Source organism: Pipra filicauda, unplaced genomic scaffold (assembly GCF_003945595.2).
Source record: "Pipra filicauda isolate LSUMZ 115617 unplaced genomic scaffold, ASM394559v2 scaffold774_size96166_pilon, whole genome shotgun sequence".
NCBI classification, from domain to species: domain Eukaryota; kingdom Metazoa; phylum Chordata; class Aves; order Passeriformes; family Pipridae; genus Pipra; species Pipra filicauda.
In genome coordinates this window covers 13,008-33,007 of record NW_024104947.1, presented here as the reverse complement: position 1 = coordinate 33,007, position 20,000 = coordinate 13,008, and the positions used below count along the sequence as shown (strand labels likewise).

Below are 20,000 nucleotides of genomic sequence, written 5' to 3'. Positions count from 1 at the left end.
AAGGCCCGGGGAAGAGCGGCCGCGCGTTGCCTAGCGACGGGCGGCGCGCCCGTGACGTCACTTCCCGCGCGCCGCGGCCGCGCTCAGGGCGGGCGGGGCCGTGGCGCGTCAGCGCTTCCGGCCGCGCCCGGGGCCGAGCGGGAGCAGCGGCCGGGAACGCACCGGGAACACGCCGGGAACAGTGAGTGCGGGGCTGGCACGGCGGGAACCATGCGGGGCTGGCCCCGCCCGACTTCTTACCCCCTCCTGTTTCTCTACCCCCCCATTCCCCCCATTCCCCTCCACGCTCCCCCCATTTTCTTCTGTCCCCCCCCCATTTCCTCTCCAACCCCTCGCAAGTCCCCCCATTCTTCCCCCCAGCCCCCCCTCCTCTTCCCCTCCCTCATTTCCTCCCCTTCTTCCCCCGCCTCCGTTGGGATGTGCTCCCAGCTTCCCCGATGATCCAGGATCCTTCCCAAAAGGGATTGGAAGCAGGAGCTGAGGGGGATCTCCCTGAGGAGCAGCTCCACAACTCCATCACCTGCCCCAGGCTGGGGCAGCTCCCTGGGAATCCTCTCCCCATTCCCCTTCAGGGGTTGGTGGCTGGAGCTTTTTGTCTCTTTCCAGCTGGTTTTGCCTCTGGAAAAGGGACATATTCCCACAAATGGACAGTGCTCAAGTGGGAATTAGGGGCATAGTTGTGAAATACACGATGATTAGTTAAAACTCATTTTATTGGGGTAAAAAAGTGACATTTTGGTGCCATTAGTTGTTTAGGCATTTGGTGGGTCGTCCTTAAATTCCTGGGAAGGGGAAAGAAATTCCTCAGATTCCAGCAGGAACTAAAGGGTTAAACTCAGCAGGTCGCTCAGAGCCTCTTCAAATCCAGAGAAACGTGGTTTGTTCTGGGGTCAGACATTTGGGAGAAAAAAAAACCCCAAAAACACCAGTTCTTTTGCAAACTTGGGAGCAGCTTCAAACATTCCCGGGAAACACGGTGTAACCTGAACAGTGCTGGAATGGGGACGCCCTGGGAAGGCTGGAAACAGGCCTTCAAAATATGGGGGCTGGGAGCCCAGTTTGAGGGAGGAATTCTTAAGACAGCGAGCATTGTGAGGAAGTTTTATTGGGTTTGGGTTTTCAGTGTGTGAATGTGATTATCCATCGTGCCTGGGTTGGTGAAGCACTTGGAATTTTATCTGGGAATGCTGTTAAGGCAGTGGTTTTTTGGGATCACAGTTAATTTTGCTTAACTTTGCTTCATTTTACCTTTCTTTTATTGCCTGCTGAGGAGAGGAACTGTTCCTTAATTCCACGTGCCTTAACCAGAACATTCCCTTGATCCACCTCTGTTGCTCCGTCCCTGTTCCAGGTTCTAATAGTCCAGAGGGTCTCAGGTAAAATTACAGGTGGGATTTAAGCTAAAATTCACTGCATGGTCTGGTGGAGATCAGTCCAAGTCTGGACTCACTCCCGGAGCTCTTTCCCAACCTCACTGGAACACCCAAAACCCCGGAAGTGGCTTTCGTCCATTGGAAACCCCCGGGAGTTCCGTTGGCTAACGCAGGGTATCCTCAACAGCTTCTTGCAGGGGGAAGAAAGATGGAAAGCGCTCCGGTCCTGCTGGAATCCAAGTCCTCTCCCATCAACCTGCTGAACGAGATGCACCAGCTGCGCCTGCTGGGCCACCTGTGCGACGTGACGGTGAGCGTGGAGTACCAGGGCGTCCGCGCGGAGTTCGTGGCCCACAAGGCCGTGCTGGCGGCCACCAGCAAGTTCTTCAAGGAGGTCTTCCTCAACGAGAAGGCCGTGGACGGCCCCCGGAGCAACGTGTTCCTCAACGAGGTGCAGGTGGCGGATTTCGCCTCCTTCCTGGAGTTCGTCTACACGGCCAAGGTGGAGGTGGAGGAGGACAGGGTGCAGCGCATGCTGGAGATAGCCGAGAAGCTCAAGTGCCTGGACCTCTCGGAGACCTGCTTCCAGCTGAAGAAGCAGATGCTGGAGTCGGTGCTGCTGGAGCTGCAGAACTTCTCGGAGTCGCAGAACTCCGAGGAGGAAGGCGCTGCCCACCCCAGCATCCCGCCCGAGTCCAAAGCCGTGGCAGAAGCCGAGCAGGAAACTCCGGGTTCCCCCGTAGCCAGGCCCAGCCACGGAGCGTCCCCGGAGGCGCCGGCTGCCAAATCCAAGGAGAAGACGGACAAAAAGAAGGAAATGCTGAAGGCTCCTTACGCCAAAATCCGGAGGGCGAGCGGGAGGCTGGCCGGGAGGAAGGTGTTCGTGGAAATCCCCAAGAAGAAGTACACCAGGAGGCTGAGGGAGCAGCAGAAGAACGCGGAGGTGGCCGCCGAAGACGACAAATACCCCGAAGAAGAGGAGCTGTGCGACCCGGAGGGGGAGGAGGAGCGCGGGGAGGACGCCGCCGTCAAGCCGGAGGGCGCGGGGCGCGACGGCAGCCCCGAGGAGAACCGCCCGAAGGCCGGCGAGGACAAAAAGAAGCGGGGCAGCAACTTCAAGTGCGGCACGTGCGAGAAGGAGTTCCTGTACGAGAAGAGCTTCCTGAAGCACATCCAGCACAGCCACGGCATCGCGGCCGAGCTGGTGTTCCGGTGCGAGACGTGCGGCCAGACCTTCGCCAACCGCTGCAACCTGCGGAGCCACCAGCGGCACGTCCACAGCAGCGAGCGCCGCTTCCCCTGTGAGCTCTGCGGTAAGAAGTTCAAGAGGAAGAAGGACGTCAAGAGGCACATTCTCCAGGTTCATGAGGGTGGTGGGGAGCGCCATCAGTGCCAGCAGTGTGGAAAGGGGTTGAGCTCCAGAACCGCCCTGAGGCTCCATGAAAGGACGCACACGGGCCACAAGCCTTATGGGTGCCCGGAGTGTGAGGCTAAGTTTTCTCAGCCTTCGGCACTAAAAACCCACATGAGGTATGAACAGCCTTCCCTGGCCTCGGGAGATCCTGGGGGGACGAGCACACACCCCCCGGAGCCTGTCCCCTGTTTCCCTTTTTCCCCCCTGCTTTGCCTCACTAGAAGGTCACAGGTCGAGTGCTGCTGCTGCTCCTGGAGCGCTTCTCCCAGGGGATGAATCAGGGCTGGGATTACTCCAGCTCACTATAGCCAAGACAATAAGAAGCATGGAAATATTTGGGAAAGGCTTGGCCAGGGTTTTAAATGGGAAAACGCCAGATTTGGAGGCTAAGGAGGGAAAAAACTGAGCTGGGAGTAGAAACGAGTGACAGCTCGTGGGGCAAAAATCCTCTCCGAGGGGTTTAACCTGATTTTCTCTCTGAGGGGCTTTAGCCTGATTTTATCAGTTATTTTTATCTGTCCCAGGGTGATTTTATCAGGGTAAAAGTCATCTCTGAAGGGTTAAATCTCACTGTATCAGTTATTTTCTCTCTCGGGGAAGAGATGTTTTTGTCAGGGCAAAAATTGTCTCTGAGGGGTCGAGCCTGATTTTTATAATTTATTTTATCTGCCTCAGGGCATTTTCGTGAGGGCAAAAATAATCTCTGAGGGATTTAACCTGATTTTATCCCTTATTTTATCTGTCTTAGGGAAGAGGCATTTTTAGCAGGTCGAAAATCAACTGTGGAGGCCTTGAGCCTGATTTTATCCCTTATTTTATCTGTTTCATTGCAGAGATGTTTTTATCAGGGCAAAAATCACCTCTGACGGGCTTTAGCCTGATTTTATCAGTTATTTTATGTCTCATGCCATTTTTATCAGGGCTAGAATCATCTGTGAAGGCCTTGAGCCTGATTTTACCCCTTGTCTGTTTGGTGGCAGAGACTTTTTTATGAGGGGAAAAAATCATCTCTGAGGGGTAGAACCTGATTTTGTCACTTATCTGCCTTGGGGCATTTTTATTAGGGCAAAAAAAACCTATCTGAGGGGTTTAGCTTGATTATATCAGTAATTTTATCTGTCTCAGGGCCTTGTTATCAGGGCAAAAAAATCATCTCTTGAGGGGTTGAGCCTGATTTTGTCAGGGAAGAGATATTTTTATCAGGCCAAAAATCATCTATGGAGGCCTTGAGCCTGATTTCATCCCTTTTTTTATCTGTTTCATGGTACAGACATTCTTGTCAGGGTAAAAATCATCTCTGAGGGCTAGAACCTGATTTTCTCTCTGATTTTGTGAGGGGGAAAAAATTCTCTCTGAGGGTGGGTTTGAACCTGATTTTATCAGTTATTTTATCTGTCTCAGGGCATTTTTATGAGGGGAAAAAAATCACAGAAATCTCTGAGGGGTAGAACCTGATTTTATCTGTCTCAGGGCACTTTTATGAGGGGAAAACAATAATCTCTGAGGGATTTAACCAGATTTTACCATTATTTCATTTCTGTTAGGGCAGAGACTTTTTTATCAGGGAAAAAATCACCTCTGAAAGATTGAACCGGATTTTATCGGTTATTTTATCTGTCTCAGGGCATTTTTATGATGGGGAAAAAAATCATCTCTGGGGGGGCTTTAACCTGATTTTATCAGTTCCCAGAGCTTTACCTGCCCAAGGAAATGAGCTGATCCACCTAAAGATTATTTTTGGGGCATAAGTGGAATTTCCTCTCTGCTGTGCCCCATTGCCAGGAGTCTTGCTGAACGCTGGAAACCCGGTGCTGTGTTAATTCCTTATCTTTTGGGATGTGTTTTGCCATCTGTCCTCTCCCTGTGGGGAAAACCGGCTACCCCAAAACCCTCGGAGCGCTTCCCCTCACATCCCAAAGGACGGGCACCACACCCTGGGGAGAAATTCCCTAAACTTTTCCTCTGTCTTACCTTAAAAAAACACCTCTAAAAAATCCGGGTTTACCCTAAAATTCCCAGACCTGGGCGTCGATCCAGCGACAAACCAGCCCCGAATGCCCCCCTCCGGCTCCGGTTGTTCCGTGGAGGGAAGAGCCTCGGCCTGGTGTTTGAACGTTCCTTTCTCCTTTCAGAATCCACACGGGGGAAAAGCCCTTTGTCTGTGATGAGTGTGGGGCCCGGTTCACTCAGAACCACATGCTCATCTATCACAGACGCTGCCACACAGGTGAGGAGCCGTCGGGCACCGCGGGATCCGGGGCGGAGGAGGCCTGGAAGCCAGGGGGAGCTAAAAAAAACCAGGCAAACCATTCCAGGAAAGCTGGAAACCATCTGCCTTCAGAAGATGCTTTTTTGTTGTTGTTTTTTAGTATTATATTGAACGGGGTGCCCTCGTCTGTAGATGTGGTTTTCCTGAGAAAGCTCAGAACACCCGATAACTTGGGATATTCTGTGATTTTTTTTAAGCTGAAGGAGGGTTTATTAAAATTGGGTACTGGGAAGAAATTCCTCCCTCTGAGGCACTGGAACAGTTTTCCCAGAGAAGCTATGGATTCCCCATTCCTAGAAGTGTTCCAGGCTAGGGAGCAACCTGGGCTAGGTGGAAGGTGTCCCTGCCCACGGCAGGATTTGGGACTGGGTGACCTTTAAAGGCCCCCTCAGACCCCGGAGGGAGGACACGCTCCATAAGATCCCTCAGTTTTGGCTGGGATGTTTTAAGAGCATTCCCAAAAGCCCTGTTGGTTTAATTCTCCTTTTCCCCCATCTTTTAGGGGAAAGGCCTTTCATGTGTGAAACGTGTGGGAAGAGCTTTGCCTCCAAGGAATACTTGAAGCACCACAACCGGATCCACACGGGATCCAAACCCTTCAAGTGCGAGGTTTGCTTCCGGACCTTCGCCCAGAGGAACTCCCTGTACCAGCACATCAAAGTCCACACAGGTAGGACGTGCTCCTTTTTATTTGACACTCACCATTGCAATATTCCAGCAGGGAATTTCCCCCCCAGGCTTTTTCCCCAAGGCTCGAATTCCCACCTTGCCTGCAACGGCTTGATTCTTGGTGCCACTGCTTCTTCCTGAGGGATGGCAGTTGATGCCAAAACTGGCAGAAATGAGACTGCTCAGAGACAGTTTTGAGTCTTTAAGCAGCAAAGGTATTTATTTTGAGCAACGCTGGGGAACCAGCTCCCAAACCAGCTCCCAAGTTCTCAGGGAAAAGCCAGGTAATTGATACAGTTTTTATGAGTGATTACAACATCTATACCTGCATATTCATTTAATTTCATAATCTAATTATCATATTTGTAATAGGCAGAGCTTGAGATGGAGCTGTCCTTTTAGGGAGTCCTGGTGGTCTTTCCGGTCCTTCAGCCTCAAGAGGGTCCTCTTTGTCATGAACTTTTCCTGACTATGTACTGGGAGCTTGCAAAAACCCCCCTGATTCAGCTGTTTATCTCCCCAGATGTCCATTCTATCTAATTCATGACTACTAAGTTGTCCTTTCTGTTCTCTTTTCATTAGTACAGAACATAGGTAGGCAGAGCTCTGGAACAGGGTGCCCCTTGTCCCTTTAACATTAATGTTGCATTCCTCAGAGAGAGGGGCTGGAACATCCCCTCAGAACAGCATTCCAGCAGCTCAGAACTCTTGCTCGGTTTCACAATTCCCTGGCACACTCCCGAGGGCCGTGGAGGTGCTGTTAATAACCAGCCAGGATAATCAGTGTCCTGGTTTAGCTCCGAGCTCCTGCGCTGACTGGGGAAAGGGGAAAACGGGATTTGTCCCCGAAAGGAGAGTTTTTGGTGCATCTGGAGAGATCCCCGTGGTCGCTGGGGATTCCCAGGGCTCAGTGTCCCGCCGTGCCACCCTCTAACCCCCTCTGTGCCCCAGGGGAGCGGCCGTACTGCTGCGACCAGTGCGGGAAGCAGTTCACGCAGCTGAACGCGCTGCAGCGGCACCACCGCATCCACACCGGGGAGAAGCCCTTCATGTGCAACGCCTGCGGCAGGACCTTCACCGACAAGTCCACGCTGCGCCGGCACACCTCGGTACGGCCTCCCGGGCTGCCAGGGGCGGGGGAACGGGATGGGATGGGATATCACGGAATCAGCTGGGCGGGAAGGGACCTCCGAGAGCACCGAGTCCAACCCCGCTGTGGTTCCCAGCCCATGGCACTGATGCCACATCCAGTCTCTTCTTAAAAACCTCCAGGGATGGAGAATCCACCACTTCCCTGGGCAGCCCATTCCAATGCCTGATTACCCTCTCTGCAAAGAAATTCTTTCTAATCTCCACCCTACCCCTCCCCTGGCACAGCTGCAGACCCAGCCCTCTTGTCTTGCTGATGGTTGCCTGGGAGAAGAGACCAACCCCCACCTGGCTCCCCCCTCCTGTCAGGGAGTTGGAGAGAGTGAGGAGGTCTCCCCTGAGCCTCCTCTTCTCCAGGCTGAGCCCCCCCAGCTCTCTCAGCCTCTCCTCATAGGACTTGTGCTCCAGTCCCTTCAGCAGCCTAGTTGCTCTCCTCTGGGCCTGCTCCATATATCAGGAAGGAATCCTTCCTTGTGAGGGTGGGGAGGCCCTGGTGCAGAGAAGGTTGCACAGAGAAGGTTGCACAGAGAAGGTTGCACAGAGAAGCTGTGGCTGCCACATCCCTGGAAGTGTCCAAGTCCAGGTTGGAGCAGCCTGGCCTAGTGGAAGGTGTCCCTGCCATCATCTTTATCCCTGGATCTTTTTTAATGTCCCTTCCAGCCCAAACCGTTCCGTGGTTCCAAAAATAGAATTGTCTGCCAGCGTCAAGTACAAGCTGGATCCAGACTTTTCCCTTGTCGTCTTGTGTCCAGCCTTCTCTTTTCCTGGTTCCTCATTTCCAGATCCACGATAAAAACACCCCCTGGAAGTCCTTCCTTGTCATCGTGGAAGGAGCATCGTCGAAGAACGACGACGGCCACAAGACGGAGCTTCCCGACGAGGAGTACGCTGTGTCCCCCAAGATCCCGGAGAAGCTGCTGTCCTTCCCTGGGAACAGCCCCTACCAGAGCCTGGCAGCTGCCCCGGGCAGCGGGAGCGCCGGCACGGACTGTAAGTCTTCCGGAGGGCCGGGATCGCAGGAAGCCCTGATGGGAACCACCCTGAGCGAGCTCGCGGTGCTCCACGCGCAGCCGGACTCTGTCCAGCCACAGCTCCACGCTCTGGTGAACATGGAATAACTCGGGATTCGCTGCCACTCCCTGAGCTGCACCCCTCGTATAAGCCCTTTGCCTGAGGGAAGCTGGTGGTGGGAAGCAGGTGGGAGTGGATTTTCCTGATTCCTCTGAAAATTCGTTCCACAGCTCCATCTCCTGGAGGTTCGGCAGGGCGACACTTCAGTCGCTCCTCCGGGAGTCCCTGGGAGTCGATTCCCTGGGAGTAGAAGGGGTGGCTCGGGGACCGTGTTCAGGTGGGTTTATAAAGGTGGTGCAGGTTTGTTTTCCAGGTGCTTTGATGCCACGTGGACAATCAGGAGAACCGAGGTCGTGTTTCTCCGTGACAGCCACTGCATTTTCCCCAGCAGAAATTCATCCAGGAGATAAGCCAGGCCAAACTGCTTTCCAGGAAACCTTGGTTTCTCTCTGCTGTTGCCAAAGATCCCAGCAGTGAGCCAGCTCACTCCTTGGGAATACGAGTGGGAGCTTTGGAGTCTCTTTCCAGGAGTTTTGAGTCTCTTAAGTAGCAAAAGGAGCAGGTGGGAGCCAAGTGCTGGTTTGTTTTTTCCACGTTTCCATGAAAACTGGAGCAGTCTGGCACTTCAGTCTTCACCTTCCAGCTGCTCCAGCTCACATGGAAGTGGGCACTTAGAGACCAAAACATCTCTTGGAAAAATGTCTGGGAAAAGCAGCCATTCTGGAAAAGGTTCAGTTCAGAGGCTTTTCCTGACCAGCACCTGCTGCTCCGTTTGATTGGAATAGGATTCGGGGTATTTTCCCTGGCTGGGGAAGGAGCCTTTGAGAGTTGTCATCTGACTGGGATGGCTCTTTTTTGGGAACAGCAGCTCGCTGCTGTGGTTTAATGCTTCAAAAACTCGGGATCAGCTTCCCAGTTGCCACCGTGTAAAAACCTGCATCTTTTCCAGACGATTTTCCTGTTTCTTTTCGCCTGTCACCGTAGTATTCCCACAGAAACTTTCTCAGCTGGAGCTGTGAGCAAAACTTTGGGAAAGGTAAGCACAATCCAGCCTGGTGTTGAGGGCCTGTTGTCCAGCAATAAACACACCCCCCCACACCTGTGGCACAGAGCTATTTTTGATCCTAAAGGGAGGTGTTGCCATGGAATTCTAATGTAGAAAAAAAAAAAAGGGAATTTTTTTTTAAAAGAGAGCATTTCCAAGAGGTTATATTTGAAATATTTATTCCTGGTGAAGCTCAGTTGTCCCCGGAGACCGATGGGGAAGAGGCTGTAGATATATTTAAATCCTGAGCGTCTGGAACTGGAGCCAGGGAAAGTTTTGTACTCCGGGAATGTATGGAAGTGAGTTACTGTTTAACTGTTCTTATTAAAATATGGGAATATTGAGACCCTTCTGGTGACTGGATGGTCTGATGGGGGGGGGGACACTTTGGGACAGGGAAATATTCAGCCTGGAGAAGAGAAGGTTCCATGGAAACCTCAGAGCAGCTTTCCAGGATCTGAAGGTGCCTACAAGGAAGCGGGAGAGGGGCTGGACTAACAGGACAAGAGGGAATGGCTTCAAACTGAAAAAGGGGACATTTTGGTTGGGTATCGGGAAGAAATTCTTCCCTGGGAGGGTGGTGAGGCCCTGGAACAGTTTCTCCAGGGAAGCTGTGCCTGCCCCTGGATCCCTGGAAATGTTGAAGGTCAGGTTGGACAGGGATGGTGAAAAGGGGGTGGAACTGGATGGGCTTTAAGGTCCCTTCCACCCCAAACCATCCAGTGATTCCAAACAGGGATTGAAGGAAACACTGCACCTGCTCCCCTCCATCATCACACCAGGCTCCAGCCTCTTGCCTGTCCCAGAAAAACCACTTCTCCTTCTCCTTACATCCATGATTTTCACTTTATTCATGACAGAGTCACACAAAACATGATATTCCTGCTAAGGCCATTTCATTAATAAGTTTTCCGAGTAGAGAGTGATGGAAGTGGGGGGGTTAGGGGGGGAAATACAGCGGAGTAGGTGGCGGATTGTCACCTGGAAAACGGTCAGTTCACCATGGATACACCAGAGGACATGCTGAGCCTACTCACACACAACTAACGGGTGTAGGGGCTGTGGGAACAGACCCCTCTGCTCCACCCACGTCCTACAGCCCCTGTGCTTAATACTGACAAGGGGGAGAGGGAACAGGACAAGGCCTAAAAAAAAAAACACTGGGAAAAAGTGGAGCCTCCCAGCCCCTAATCCTGGACACAACAAAGCCACTGCTAAGGGTGGGAGTGAATTAACTACACTGAGCTGGGAGATCACCTCCTAAACCTGGGCTTTCCCCTCCACTTGGGATTGCACAACAGCCTGCAGGAAGGAAGGGAGCGGGAAGGGCAGGAACAATAATAATAATAACAATAATAACAATAATAATTTGGCATGGATCAGGTTTTTTTTTGGTTTTCAGAAGCTCGGGGCACAGACCAAGTGCCACTTTCTAGAGTGACACCCAGCGAGCCAAGCCCTGCTCTGCCCCAGTACCGAAATTCCAACCAAAGTGCAAACCCCCCCCAAAATTCTCCCTTTTTCCAGAGAAACGTGGGGCTGGGACTACCTGGACTCACCAAAGCAGCCCTTAATGAATGACTTCCTCACTCCTGGAACAGAAAACCGAGTGACAAATTGCACAGACTCCCATATATCCACGGAAAGAAAAGAGGCAGCTCGATCCTCTCTCACTCCCCACGTGGTTTAAAACACACCTATAAATTCCAGCAGGAATTTTTCAACGTGTCTCCCCTTTTTCCAAGCAGACTGCGCTCACCTGGCACCCACATTCCAACAAGGCTCCCGTGGGATGTCAGGTCTCAGCCAACACCTCTGGGGGGGGCCGGAACTAACGGATTGTTCCCGGCTCACACGGAGAGAAAGGTAGAAAAATAGATTATCACTCATGTGGAAGTTATCCTGGGGATGGAGGGATGGGACACACCACAAAATAAAAGTGGGAAAATCCATCCAAGAAGAACCTTAGGCTGGACACTGAGATACAAACCAGCCCTGACCTGGGGCTCCGTGGGGGCCAACACCGATCCCGGCGCTCCTGTTCCCAAGCCTGGAATGCCTCCGGCACTAGGGCAGCGCGTTGGGGGTGCGTGGGAGTTCCCAAATCCCAAAGCCTCTCACTAGCACCGGGAAAAAAAAAACGCTTAAAGAACCCCAAATCCAAGTGTATCCAACAGGGGGCCACCGAGAACCGGAAAATGGGAACAACACAACGGGGTGGGAAGCGGTTACTTTGTGCTGCGCTGGCCTGGACCACAGATGTACATGCTGGAATCAGGAGAACAGCAGGAAAACCGGGAGCGGCGGGTGCAGGCGCCGGGTGGAGCAGCACCAGAGCCGAGGAGGAAGCGGATCCCGCCTCGGAGCCGCCGGAGCCGCCCGGCCCGGGAGCTAAAGGGACACGCGGGGCGCTGGGAGTGGGAAGCGACGGGATAAAAGCGAGGGGGGGGAGTGGGCCAGGTATCCCAGAATAGTCCTCGGCCGGGCGGGAAGAGCCCGCGGGCGTCACTTGAGGTCGCCGTCCCCTTCCCCCTGGATGGTTTTCTTGATGCGCAGCAGCATCGTGGTGAGCCACTGGTCCAGCCGAGAGATGGAGTCGAACTCCTTCACCTGGAGCGGAGGAAAACCGGGATCAGGGAGCGAGGCAAGGGAGAGAGGCTGGAACGGAGGGAGCGCGGAGTGGAACACCTCGGGCGTTCCGGGAAATAAGGAGAAGGGAAAAAGGGGAAAGAAAAGGGGGGGGGAAAGGAGGGGGAACAGGGGGAACAAGGCAAGGAAAATAAGGGGGGAAAAATAAGGGGGGCAAAAAGGGTGGGGGAAAAAAGGGAAGGGGGGAAATAAGGGGAGGGAAAATAAAGGGGTGAGAAAAATAAGGGGGGGAAAAAGGGAAGGGGGAAATAAGGGGAGGGAAAATAAAGAGTAGGGGAAAACAGAGGGAAATAAGGGGGGGATAAAAGGGGAAAGTAAGGGGGGAAAAGGGAGGGGAGGAAAAAGGGGGAAGGTGCGGAAAAGGGGGAAAGGGGAAAAAAGAGAGCAGCAAAAAAAGGGCTGGAGAAAGAAGGGGGGAAGTAAGGGGGTGAAATAAAAGGGGGGAAAGGGTGGGGAAAAGAGAGGAAAGGAGGAGAATAAAGGGAGGGATGAGGGGGTGAGAAAGGTGGGGAAAAGGGGGAATAAAGGGGAGAAAAAAGTGGGTGGGAAAAGGGGGGAAGGGAAAGAATGAGAAGGGGGGGAAGAGTGGGGGAAAAGAGGGAGAAAAAAGAGGGAGATAAAAGGGGGGAAGGGAAGGGGGAAAAGGAGGGGGAATAAGGAGGTGAAATAAAGGGGAGGGAAAGGGTGGGAAAAAAGGGGGGGAAGGGGAAAATATGGGGGTGAAAAAAAAGATGGAAAAAAGGGTGGAAAAAAAGGAGGGGAAAAAAGAGTGGGGAAAAAAGGGAGGGGAAAGGGCAGGGAAAAAATGGTGGGAAAATGGGAAAAGGAGGGGAATAAAGAGGAGAGAGAGATGGGAGAAAATAAGGGGGGGGGGGAATGGTGGAAAAACCAGGGATGGATGGGAAGGAAAAAAGGGGGAAAGGGTAAGAAAAAGGGTGGAAAAGGGGTGGGAAAAAAGGGGTGAAATAAGGAGAGAAAATAAGGGGGTGAAATAAAGGGGGAGAAAAAGGGGGGGAAAGGAAGGGAAAAAGTGGGGGGGGAGGAAGGGGGAAAGTGGGAAGAAAAAAGGGAAAAGGGGGAAGGGGAAAAAACGGGAGGAAAAATGGTGGAAAAAAGGGGGGGGAAGGGGAAAAAAGAGGAAAGGCAGAAAAGGGGAAATAAAAAGGAGAAGGGGGAAAAAAAAGGACAGGAGGGGAAAAAAAGGGAAAAGGTACAGGGCAAAGTCTCTCCAAGCCCACCCAGAGCACTTTAAGCCCCTGTCAAACACCAAAGGAGCTGGAGCAAACCCAGGTGGGATCTTTACTTAACTCTCCATGAAAAACTGGGAATTGTGAAGTAGGAGGCTGGGGCCTTGCTGGAGCAGCTCCGCTCCCGGCCCCTCTCCACAGCTTCCCTGGCCTGGAACAGGGCTCACACATCCCAAAAGAGAGAGGAGGAAGGAGCCACCATTCCCAAGGGAATCCATGCCCACTTACTGCCTCGGTGTAGGCCTCGCTGTTCTGCTCCTCGTGGGCTTCCAGCAGTTTCTAGGAAAACACCAGGAAAAATGAGGAAAGGCTGTGCCAGTGCGTGTTCCCACTCCGGCACCTCATCCCACATGTCCCGTGGAAAACACCCAGGTCAGGGCCAAACCCAGGGCACAGCGAGGCTGATGTCCTCTAAAATGTTGGGAAAAGTGAGAAAAATCATGGAAAAGTGCAAAAGCACCCTGGTGTACTCACTTTCAATAGCTTGCATTCCCGGGAATCTGTGAATGCCGGGAACATTTCTTCGTATTTCTCCAGCGCGAGCTGGAAGAGAGAAGAGAACCCTTCACACACAATTCCTGGGGATTTTTTTAAGGATTTGCCTTCCCATCCTCAAACTTGGGAAAGTTATCCACCAGAATTCCAGCGGGACACTGTGGTGTGTTGAGATTCCGCCCGTGTGACAGCCACCCAAATCCCTGAGGAGGAGGGGTCAGGGGGGTTGGGATGAGGGCTGTGAGCCCACTGAGCTCCTCCCAGCCAGCCCAGGGTCATGAGGGGGGGTCAGGAATTCTGGGATAACCCACCTTGGCATTCAGCTCGTCCACGATGAAGTGGCAAAGGGCGGCTTTGAAGAAATATTCCTTGGCGCTGTACTTGAGCAGGGGGTTATCCATCGTGTTTGTTCCCACCTGGACACAGAAAAAAACATGGAAAAAGGGTTGGGAAAGGAAAGCCTGGATTAAAAACAGGGCAGCCAATTAAAATTCCACCCAGAGCCACACGGCTGCGAAGGAAAACACGTGGAAAAAATGCCAGTGGCTGTTGGGAATCGGGGAGGCTTTAACTCATCCCAAGGGAAGTCAGATCCCACCAGGCTGGGGGGGGATTTATCCTGGCTGAGGAGGAGAGGGGAAAACAAGTCCTGCTGCAATATAAACCCTCTGGAAGCACGGAGGCAGCACTGTGGGTATTCCCAGGTAAATATCCCACACAAAGGCAGAGCTGATAAATCTGGGAGGGGAGGGGGAATTTTCTGCCGAATGGAGTCGTAGATACGATCCAAGGCGGAATTTTTACAGCCTTCTCCCAGCCTTTTGCTGGATACAACAGCAAAAACGGTGGATGTGACCCCTGGGGACACGGGGCGGGGGAACAGTTGCACCCCGATCTCAGAGGGCTTTCCCAACCTAAACAATTCCATGGATTCCAGGCCTTGGCAACTTGGCGAGCCCAGCCCAGCGAGCCGCTTTCCCTCGGGAAGAGGTTTTGTATCCCACGGGATGGAGTGGCTGCTCCTCACCTGCTCATAGATCTCGATGGCCTTCTGGTACTGCTCCAGCTGCGCTGCGTAGGCTGCCACCTTCAGCAGACACTTGTTGGCTGAGCTGCAAATCCACATCCCAAAAATCATGCCCTGTGTCCTGGGAATACAGCGGCCCATGCCCCACCCCCTCCATGTAGAGAAAACTGGGAGCCAACAGCTGGGATTTAGAGGAATTCCCTTTGTAACAGCCCCAGTTAAAACCACCTTGGTTCTAGGATGTCCGGGATGGATCCCTGCTCCAGCCCTTCCCGCCGATCCCGAGCACTTGCCTGTTGGACTCCTCTCCTTTGTAATAATCCGCGGCCTGTTCGTAGTGAGCGATGGCCTGGGGACAGAAACACCGGGATCAACATTCCTGGATCAATCCTTCTGGGATCCATCACTCCTGAAATGGCAGGGCTGCGCCTGGAGAGGCAGCACTGGCATTCATGGGGATAAATGGGGTCCAGCAGAGCAGAGCTGAGGGAGCAAATCATTCCCCAGAAAATAACACCTAAATCCCACCGACTTGTATCCTGCAAACTTCCAGCAGGAGATCCACAGCGGGATTCCTGCTCAGGGAGCTTGGGAATGGCAGTGAGGGAGTCAGTGCTCCACTGTGGGCTGGAAGTGACAGAAACAGCTCTAAAAGTGCCCCACGACACTCCCAAAGCACTTTTCCGGCGGGAAACGCCGTCTCAGTCACGTGGATTCCCACCGGAGCGTTCCGCCGGCGCCACTCGGCACAGGAGAGGCTTGGGATTGCTCCGGGCTGGGAAAACCACTGACTCCAAGCCGTGGCCGGACTGCACCTATGTGAGGAATCCCAGTGCCAGACGCTGGGAATTATTGGCAAGGAAATCACACAGTCACGGAATGGTTTGGGTCGGAAGGGATTAAAGATGAGCCACGGGCAGGGACATCTCCTGCTATCCCTCCTGCTCCTGGAGGATTGGACATCCCTGGACGCTTCCAGGGATGGGGAATCCACAGGTTTCTCGGGGAAGGCTGTGCCAGGGCCTCCCCACTCCCCCAGGTGGGAGTCAGATCCTCACCTTCTCGATGTCGACCAGCTCGGCCTCGTAGATCTCGGCGATGGTGATGTGGTGCTTGGCGGCGATGGTGAAGCGTCCCTAGGGCAGGGAGGGGGAGGGAAAAGGCAGGGAAGGGAGGGAAGGGGCTGTGAGGCGGGATCACCTGCGAGGCAGCCCCTCGGGGCGCCCGGGGTGCCCTTACCATGTCGGTGTAGATGTCGATGGCCGCGTTTAGGCAGTTGATGGCCTCTGCAGCGTGTGCGGAGAGACAACAGCGTCAGCCGGCCCCGCCCGCGCCCCCCATCCCGGCCGGAGCGTTCCCTGCGCTCCAGCCTCTCCAAGGAGCACCTACTCACCCGCCTGGAACGACACACCTCGTGTCTGCAACCCCAAACCCACGGCTGGGCCCACCCCCAGCACCCCCATCCACCCTGGAACCCGGAGAGAGAGACCCTCACCCACACCGGGGGGGCGGGATTGGGAAAACGGGAGAGATGGGGATGTAGGAAATGGGAGGGGGGGTGTCCATCCCTCAGTGAGGGTGCAAGAGATGGGAAGGGGGGGCAGGAACTAGGGAATGGTGGATACAGGAGCTGGGAAGGGGAGGCAGGAGATGGGAAGGGGGTGGCAGGAGCTGGGAAAGGCGGGGGATACAGGAGATGGGAATGGGAGGCGGGAGATGGAGACGAGGGACAGAAAAATGGGGAAAGTGGGATACAGGAGACAAAGGAGGAGGGAAAGGGAGGGATACAGAAGCTGGGAAGAGGTGATGCAGGAGCTGGGAAGAGGGGGGACACAGGAGCTGGGAAAAGGGGGGATCCTGGAGCTGGGGGAGGTCAGGAGCTAGAGTGGGGGCAGGAGATGGGGAAGCGGGTGCAGGAGATGGAGAGGGGGATACAGGAGTTGGGGGGGTCGCAGGAATTGGGGGTCTGCAATTCCCAAGGGGAACACTCCAACGCTGGGGTGGGCCAGCTACAAACAACCTGGATTCAAAGCATCCATCCCTGGGGGCTGCCATTTCCTTGGGAATTTGGGGGGGTTACTGCTATAAAAGGGTTTTACCCGCCCCGGGTTTGTTCCGTCGGCCCCCCAGCAGAGGAAAACAGGGATAATGCTGGTGGGGAGGTGGGGGGTTTGCTTCCACACCCTGAGCTAGGGAAAGGGGGATCAGAGCCCTTCCCAAAAAGCACAACCCTGCTCTTTGCAACCAGGTTTAAGGAATCCCAGATCCTTTATTCTCATCCCATCAGAGGTCAGGAGCGGGGAAAGCCCCGGGGACAAGACAGGGATCCCACTGGGATCCAGCCCAGCAACCTGCCCGAAGCATTCCAAGAAGCCACTACTTCCCTCTAGACAAGCCAAACCAGGATGGAAAGTGCCGAGGGGCAGCACTTCCCAGCCAACACAGCATTCCAAATCCTGCCAAGAGAAGATGCCAGGACCCGCCTGCATCATCCCAAAGCCTCTTCCAGAGAAGCAGGAGTGCTCCTCCGCTGCCACTGAGCGCTCGGCTGGGAACAATCCCGGATTCCGCTCCCGGATTCCGCTCCCTTACCTTGCGGATCCGCTTTTTTGTAGGCATTCCCGGCATCCACGAAGCTGGTGGCCGAGTCGTGCTTGCTCTGGAGCTGCATGTGGAGCTTGGCTGCCTGGCAGAAGGCGTTTCCTGCCGCTGGGAGAGAAGGGACAGGGATCCTGTGAACCCCTGGAATGAGCGGGATCACGCCTCTTCCAGGACCCGGGGTGGGGGGGGTTGGGAATGTGGGCTTCCCAGCAGGATTACCAGCTTAAAATTCACTGAAGATCCTTCAGGATGCCCACCCTCCCAGTATTTAAATAGGAGGAATTGCAGGGGCATAGAGCCCATTCCCCATGGGAACAGCCTGGGATAACTCACAGGAAGGCATTCAGGCCCTCGCGGCTCATCCCAGGATGAGGGAACCCCCCCACACGCAGGGATTGGACTCACCACTCCAGTTTTTGGCGATCTTGAACATGTTGGCAGCCCTGGTGTACATCTCACAGGCCTCCTCCACACGGGTGTTGCCCCTGGAATTCAGTGGGAACATCCCTTGAGGGACAGGGACAGGAAGGAACTCCGGCCCCGGAGCGGAAATCGGGATCGGGAGATTCGGCCCCTCCGGGCTCAACGAGGCCGATCCCCCCCCTCCTGTTAAAATGTGCTGCTGGGAGGGGAATCCTGGATTTGGGGTCTCTCCCCAAATTCCAAGATGCCAGACAGAGGAGGTCGATGTTTCTGTTGAGGAAATGCAGATTTTGTCCCGGAATCCCGGAGAAGAGGAGGCTCAGGGGGGACCTTCTGACAACTCCCTGACAGGAGGGTGGAGCCAGGTGGGAGGCTCTGCTCCCAGGGAACAATCCCAGAATCCTTAAGGTGGGAAAATCCCCCTAAGAACACCAAGTCCAACATCCCAAAGCCTCCAAACCCCCGTCCCCAAGTGTCAAATCCACCCGGCTCTTAAATCCCTTCACGCCCCAGCTCACAACGTGGATTATTTCCTTTTTTTCCATCCCTTGGGAATCCTGGCCTTTTTTTTTTCCCCCCCCTCCCCCCCCCCCTCCCTCTGGCAGCCGACCACGGTTCGTTTGGAAGCACAGGCGGGATTTTTGGATCATTCCTTGCCCTTGAAAGCTGCCTCTGGAATGAGCCAAAGCCAAGGGAGGTGGTGCCAGGTAACGCTACACCGGCACGGCCTCCAAAACTGAGCCTTTTTAATCCCCCAAAAAATAAAAATAAAGGAACAAAAACACTTATGCAAAGGGAATGGGGCAATTCCAGGAAGAGCCGGGGTGCGGAGAAGGTGTTTGCCTGGACACTGGGAGGCCTGGACACGCCGTTTCCCGGGAAAAGATGCCAAGAGCCGAGTCACCCCCCGCCACCTTTCCCTCCTCTTTTAATTTTTTCCTGCGTCTATTTTTAGCCATGAAAATTAAAAATTCTCCCTCTCGAAATCTCTGCCGGTTCGCTCCAAGGATTTTCAGGAATTTGCCGCCCGGATTATGCCCCCGGAGCGGGCCCTGCCTGATTAATCTGCCGGGAGGCCGGGCCGGAATTTCTATTTAAAACTTGTGGTTTCAGGGGCTGCGGCAGCTGATTTTTCCAGGCCCACGGATAGAAACGGTCCAGGCCTTCATGGAGCATCGCTCCAGGAACACTCTTTCCTTAAAATCCCAGATGGAGGTGGCCAAACCCACCGCCCTGCTGCCAGGAATAGCACGGGGAGCAGGGAAAAGGCGGCTCTGCCATTTTCTCCGGCCGCAGCAGCCGGAGCAGAGCCGGTGCCACCCGGGATTTTGGGAGAGCCCGGCCTCGCCGGGGTGAATCCCGGTGACGTGGTGGCCGGGAGATGATTCCCCCCGGGATAAAGCCGGGATGAGCGAGGAGCCGGATGCAGGGATGAGGGTCAGGAGCTGCAGAGGCCGAGAGCGCTCGGCACATCCCTGTGTCCATGGGCAGGAGGGGCTGCTCCGGGGGGGATTGGAGCGGGATGGGGCAGCTGCTGGATCAGCCCTGCTCCGTGAGACCCTCACCAACACCGGGGGGAGGGACTGGGAAAACGGGAGAGATGGGGATGTAGGAAATGGGAGGGGGGGTGTCCATCCCTCGGCGAGGGTGCAAGAGATGGGAAGGGGGGGGCAGGAACTGGGAAATGGTGGATACAGGAGCTGGGAAGGGGAGGCAGGAGATGGGGACGAGGGACAGAAAAATGGGGAAAGTGGGATACAGGAGACAGAGGAGGGGCAGGAGATGGGAAAGGGAGGGATACAGAAGCTGGGAAGAGGGGGGATACAGGAGCTGGGAAGAGGTGATGCAGGAGCTGGGAAGAGGAGGGATACAGGAGCTGGGGAGGGGGAATACAAGAGCTGGGAAAAAGGGGGATCATGGAGCTGGTGAGGTCAGGAGCTAGAGTGGGGGCAGGAGATGGGGAAGGGGGCGCAGGAGATGGAGAGGGGGATACAGGAGTTGGGGGGGATCGCAGGAGTGGGGGGTCTGCAATAATCGGGAGAAGGACGGATGCAGGAATTGCGGGGGGGAGATGCAGGAGCCGGGAGGGGGGGGATGGATGCAGAGGCCGGGAGGGGGGGGAGATGCAGGAGCCGGGAGAAGGGGGGATGCAGGAGCCGGGGCTCCCCCGCCGCGCTCACCCGAAGAGCCCCCTGAGGAAGGAGTGCGAGCCCTTCACCCGCTTCTCGGCCTCGGCCATGAGCTGCACGGCCTCCCGCTCCTTCCCCGCGCTGTCCATCGCTCCCGATGCTCTTCCTCCTCCTCCTCCTCCTCCTCCTCCGCGGCACCCGGAGCTCGGCGGGCGCGTGCGCGGGGCGGGGCGCGCGCAGGATGCGGGATCCGGGATGCGGGATGGATCCCGGATGGATCCCGGGTGGATGCCCGGCTGCGCTCGGCCCACGTGGGAGAGACCGGCTCGTCCCGGGGGGGAAAGTGTGTATAAAAGCTGGGACCCCTTTAGTCGTTCCCAAAGGTGGATTCCTTCGGGAGCTTCCAGTGCTGAATTCACAGGGAAGGGGAGCGGGATCC

At 54.8% G+C, this 20,000-nt stretch overlaps 2 protein-coding genes across 3 annotated transcripts; one reads left to right on the top strand and one right to left on the bottom strand.

Annotated features, from left to right (window-relative positions):
• Positions 1-49: 49 nt before the first annotated feature.
• GZF1 (GDNF inducible zinc finger protein 1) lies at positions 50-9,334 on the top strand. 2 transcript variants are annotated; one of them, XM_027738562.2, is made up of 6 exons: positions 50-181; positions 1,561-2,903; positions 4,920-5,014; positions 5,559-5,726; positions 6,677-6,834; positions 7,657-9,334. In XM_027738562.2, exons 2-6 carry the CDS (start codon positions 1,582-1,584, stop codon positions 7,990-7,992), a joined length of 2,079 nt encoding a protein of 692 aa, XP_027594363.1. In that variant the 5' UTR covers positions 50-181; positions 1,561-1,581; the 3' UTR covers positions 7,993-9,334. The 2 variants fall into 2 exon arrangements, with proteins under 2 accessions (XP_027594363.1, XP_039245754.1); XM_039389820.1 differs by lacking the exon at positions 50-181 and having other exon boundaries at positions 384-2,903.
• A 480-nt stretch (positions 9,335-9,814) lies between these two features.
• Positions 9,815-19,761, bottom strand: NAPB (NSF attachment protein beta). Its single transcript, XM_027738568.2, has 11 exons — positions 19,613-19,761; positions 17,415-17,494; positions 17,001-17,117; positions 15,648-15,694; positions 15,467-15,544; positions 14,702-14,757; positions 14,409-14,493; positions 13,693-13,797; positions 13,361-13,429; positions 13,115-13,165; positions 9,815-11,600 (listed from the first exon to the last, which is right to left on the bottom strand). Exons 1-11 carry the CDS (start codon positions 19,708-19,710, stop codon positions 11,496-11,498), a joined length of 891 nt encoding a protein of 296 aa, XP_027594369.1. The 5' UTR covers positions 19,711-19,761; the 3' UTR covers positions 9,815-11,495.
• Positions 19,762-20,000: the final 239 nt, after the last annotated feature.